General features: G+C 37.7%; 1 protein-coding gene and 1 pseudogene across 1 annotated transcript in view; one reads left to right on the top strand and one right to left on the bottom strand.

The window, feature by feature from the left end:
• The window catches only part of LOC112468472 (ester hydrolase C11orf54 homolog), a 1806-nt gene extending 882 nt beyond the window's left edge, over window positions 1-924 (top strand). Inside the window, exon 4 of the mRNA XM_025037669.1 lies at window positions 894-924. Within this exon, the coding sequence (XP_024893437.1) occupies window positions 894-924 (31 nt within the window). The remainder of the gene's footprint in view (window positions 1-893) is intronic.
• Window positions 443-2466, bottom strand: LOC112468473 (annotated as a pseudogene).
• Between the last annotated feature and the right edge of the window lie 9 nt (window positions 2467-2475).

Raw genomic sequence — 2475 nt, 5'->3', positions numbered from 1 at the left:
AAAGGTGACGTCGATTTAACGTTAATTTGACGTCGAAGAGATTGACAGCTAGTTAAATCGAATTGATCGACGTCTTCGACGTCGAATCACTGTGGATCGACGAACTTTTTGACTGATTATACCTGACTCGACGTTGATAATTATCGACATTGACTCGACGTCGGGTGAGCTATACATTTCTCACTGGAAATCTTAACACTGTTCCTTGAAATGTAAATACATTATAATTTAATTATTTTAAACAAGAGCGATTTAAATTCTAGTATTTTCCTATATAATTGTATGAGAATTTATGTAGCACTATCTAAAACTTAAAAAAATATGTCAAATAATTATACATAGAAAACGCTAAGGTTAAAAAGAATAAATTTAAACGACAGAGAAAAATTTTAAGCATTATTTTTTTTTATAATTACTTAAAGCAAGAACAATCCTAATTTTTTTCGCTACAATAGAATAAGAATTTTTGTAGCGCTATTAATAATTCTGAAATGAAATAATATTACATGGAAACTGATAAAATCAAAAGAATAAAGTTTTAAGGAATAAAGAAACATTTTAAACAATATTTCATCTTACATATTTCAAATCAAGGAGAAAGCAATTATTCACGTGCGTTTTCCCACTCGCGCGTATCTCGAAGGAAAAATTAATATCTTTCTCTGCTGAATATTGTCAATGTTGCGCACGTTTCTGTTTTCGAAATCGAAGAGTTTTCTCTCGAGAGATATTTATACTACATACAAACTATTTGTCTCGAAAATAGCTTGTGTTAGATTTCAAAAACTATATAGTAACTTCAAGTAAAATAAAGGTGAGGAGAGATCAATTTGTATACGTCTCTCTCACATTAAGTGTGATTCCATTAATGTAATTCTCATCATGATTCCCAGAACGATAACTAAATTACCCGGATCCGAGTAAGCTTTTATTAATTGCAAAATAATCGAACGCATCCAGGAAATATGGAAGTGCGGAAGATTATGGATTAAATTCGCAGAACTTGGCGATGCGCTCCAACTCGGTGCTGAGTTCAACTTCATCCGTCTCTGCAACAAATTGCTTCTCTGCATTTATTTGGCACTACTATACATCATTATTTCACTGTACACAAAGGTTCAAGAGAAATGCAAAAATAATGAGAACGATGTAAAGGTCGTATACCTGGGGTGAGCGGTGACTGCTTTCAGCGTCGTTTCACTCGTTTCCTGGGCGGTCGATATTCTGAGTCGCTAAAGCTTGTAAAGTTTCTAACATCAGATGTGGGTGGGAGTTTGCCAATGACTTGTAACCCTCGGTATTAAGCACATCCGTCAGATGTCTGCAAAAGCACGGATTAGAGATCGCAAGTTCCATCGCGTTCACCCGCGCAGCCAAAAAATATAATTTTGATCGTTGGAAGAGTAAAATTATCTTTTAGTCGATGAGCTGGTGTACGTTGCGCAAGCACACTTCTCTTTATGTGATGCGACGGCAGACCGTGCAGCATGCTAACAGTATGTGTAAAGGATGCGCTAGCAACGTCTCTGCTTTGTGTGCGTTGCCAGCGCATTTGCTCCACATGCTGTTAACATGCACGGTCTGCCGTCTGGCACCGTTCTCTCTCGCGACATTAACTTACGTTTTAATTATGTCTAGCACTTGTGCCTTCAAATAATCGGCCCTACAGAGATCGGCAAGTATGAGGATCTTTGCCACGTTCTCAATAGTCAACCGTGTGCCAAGTATTTTCTCGCAGATTACTTTTAAATTTTTTAGTTCATATTTTTCCGCTGCGTATAATAAGTTCGGCATTTTCTCCAACTTCTCCACTTTACCGGTGTAAATAAATTGCAACATTTCTCTCACGGTTTCAAAATCCATGTCTTCGATTTTCACGTTGTTTCGTTTTTCGGTCATCTCGCTTTTGAACATTGCCGAAAAGACGCGACTTTGTGCAGCGAGAATTGCTTTGTGTGCCTTGATCTCTCTTCCATCGACAAGAACTGTTATGTCGCTAAATTCGGAATTTTCGAAAAGCAGTAACCCGACATTATCAAGTTCGCATTTCGATATTTCAAACGGTATCGTTACTGGATCGTTACTGGATGTTACATTATCCATTACGCTGATCTCACAGAATATCGTGAGTTTGTCGTCTGACAGCAGCCCGTTGTCTAGAAGAGAGTCTCTCCTGATGAATTGTTCATAGCCCCAATCTTGACCGCAAATAAATTGATGCATGTTTAGTTTCATTTTTATTATTTCTTCTCTTTTGGCATTGAGAATGGAAAGTTTGCACTTTGCTTTTACAGCCTGCGATTCCCTGCACGAAACGAGCATGAGAAATAACCCCAGGTAGTTTTTGCTCTCTGCTTTAGCAGAGCCCTTAGGATACATTCTTAGGAACCATTTGAGATTTTCGTTGGCCCCTTCTGGAAATATAGAAGACTCCAGTTTCTTTTCTAATTCGCAGCATACACTAAAATTCTCGAT

This window comes from Temnothorax curvispinosus, unplaced genomic scaffold (genome assembly GCF_003070985.1).
Source record: "Temnothorax curvispinosus isolate PA1 unplaced genomic scaffold, ASM307098v1 QBEX01018519.1, whole genome shotgun sequence".
Taxonomy (NCBI): domain Eukaryota; kingdom Metazoa; phylum Arthropoda; class Insecta; order Hymenoptera; family Formicidae; genus Temnothorax; species Temnothorax curvispinosus.
Note: the sequence above shows the minus strand (reverse complement) of the source record. Positions and strands in the feature narration are given on the sequence as shown.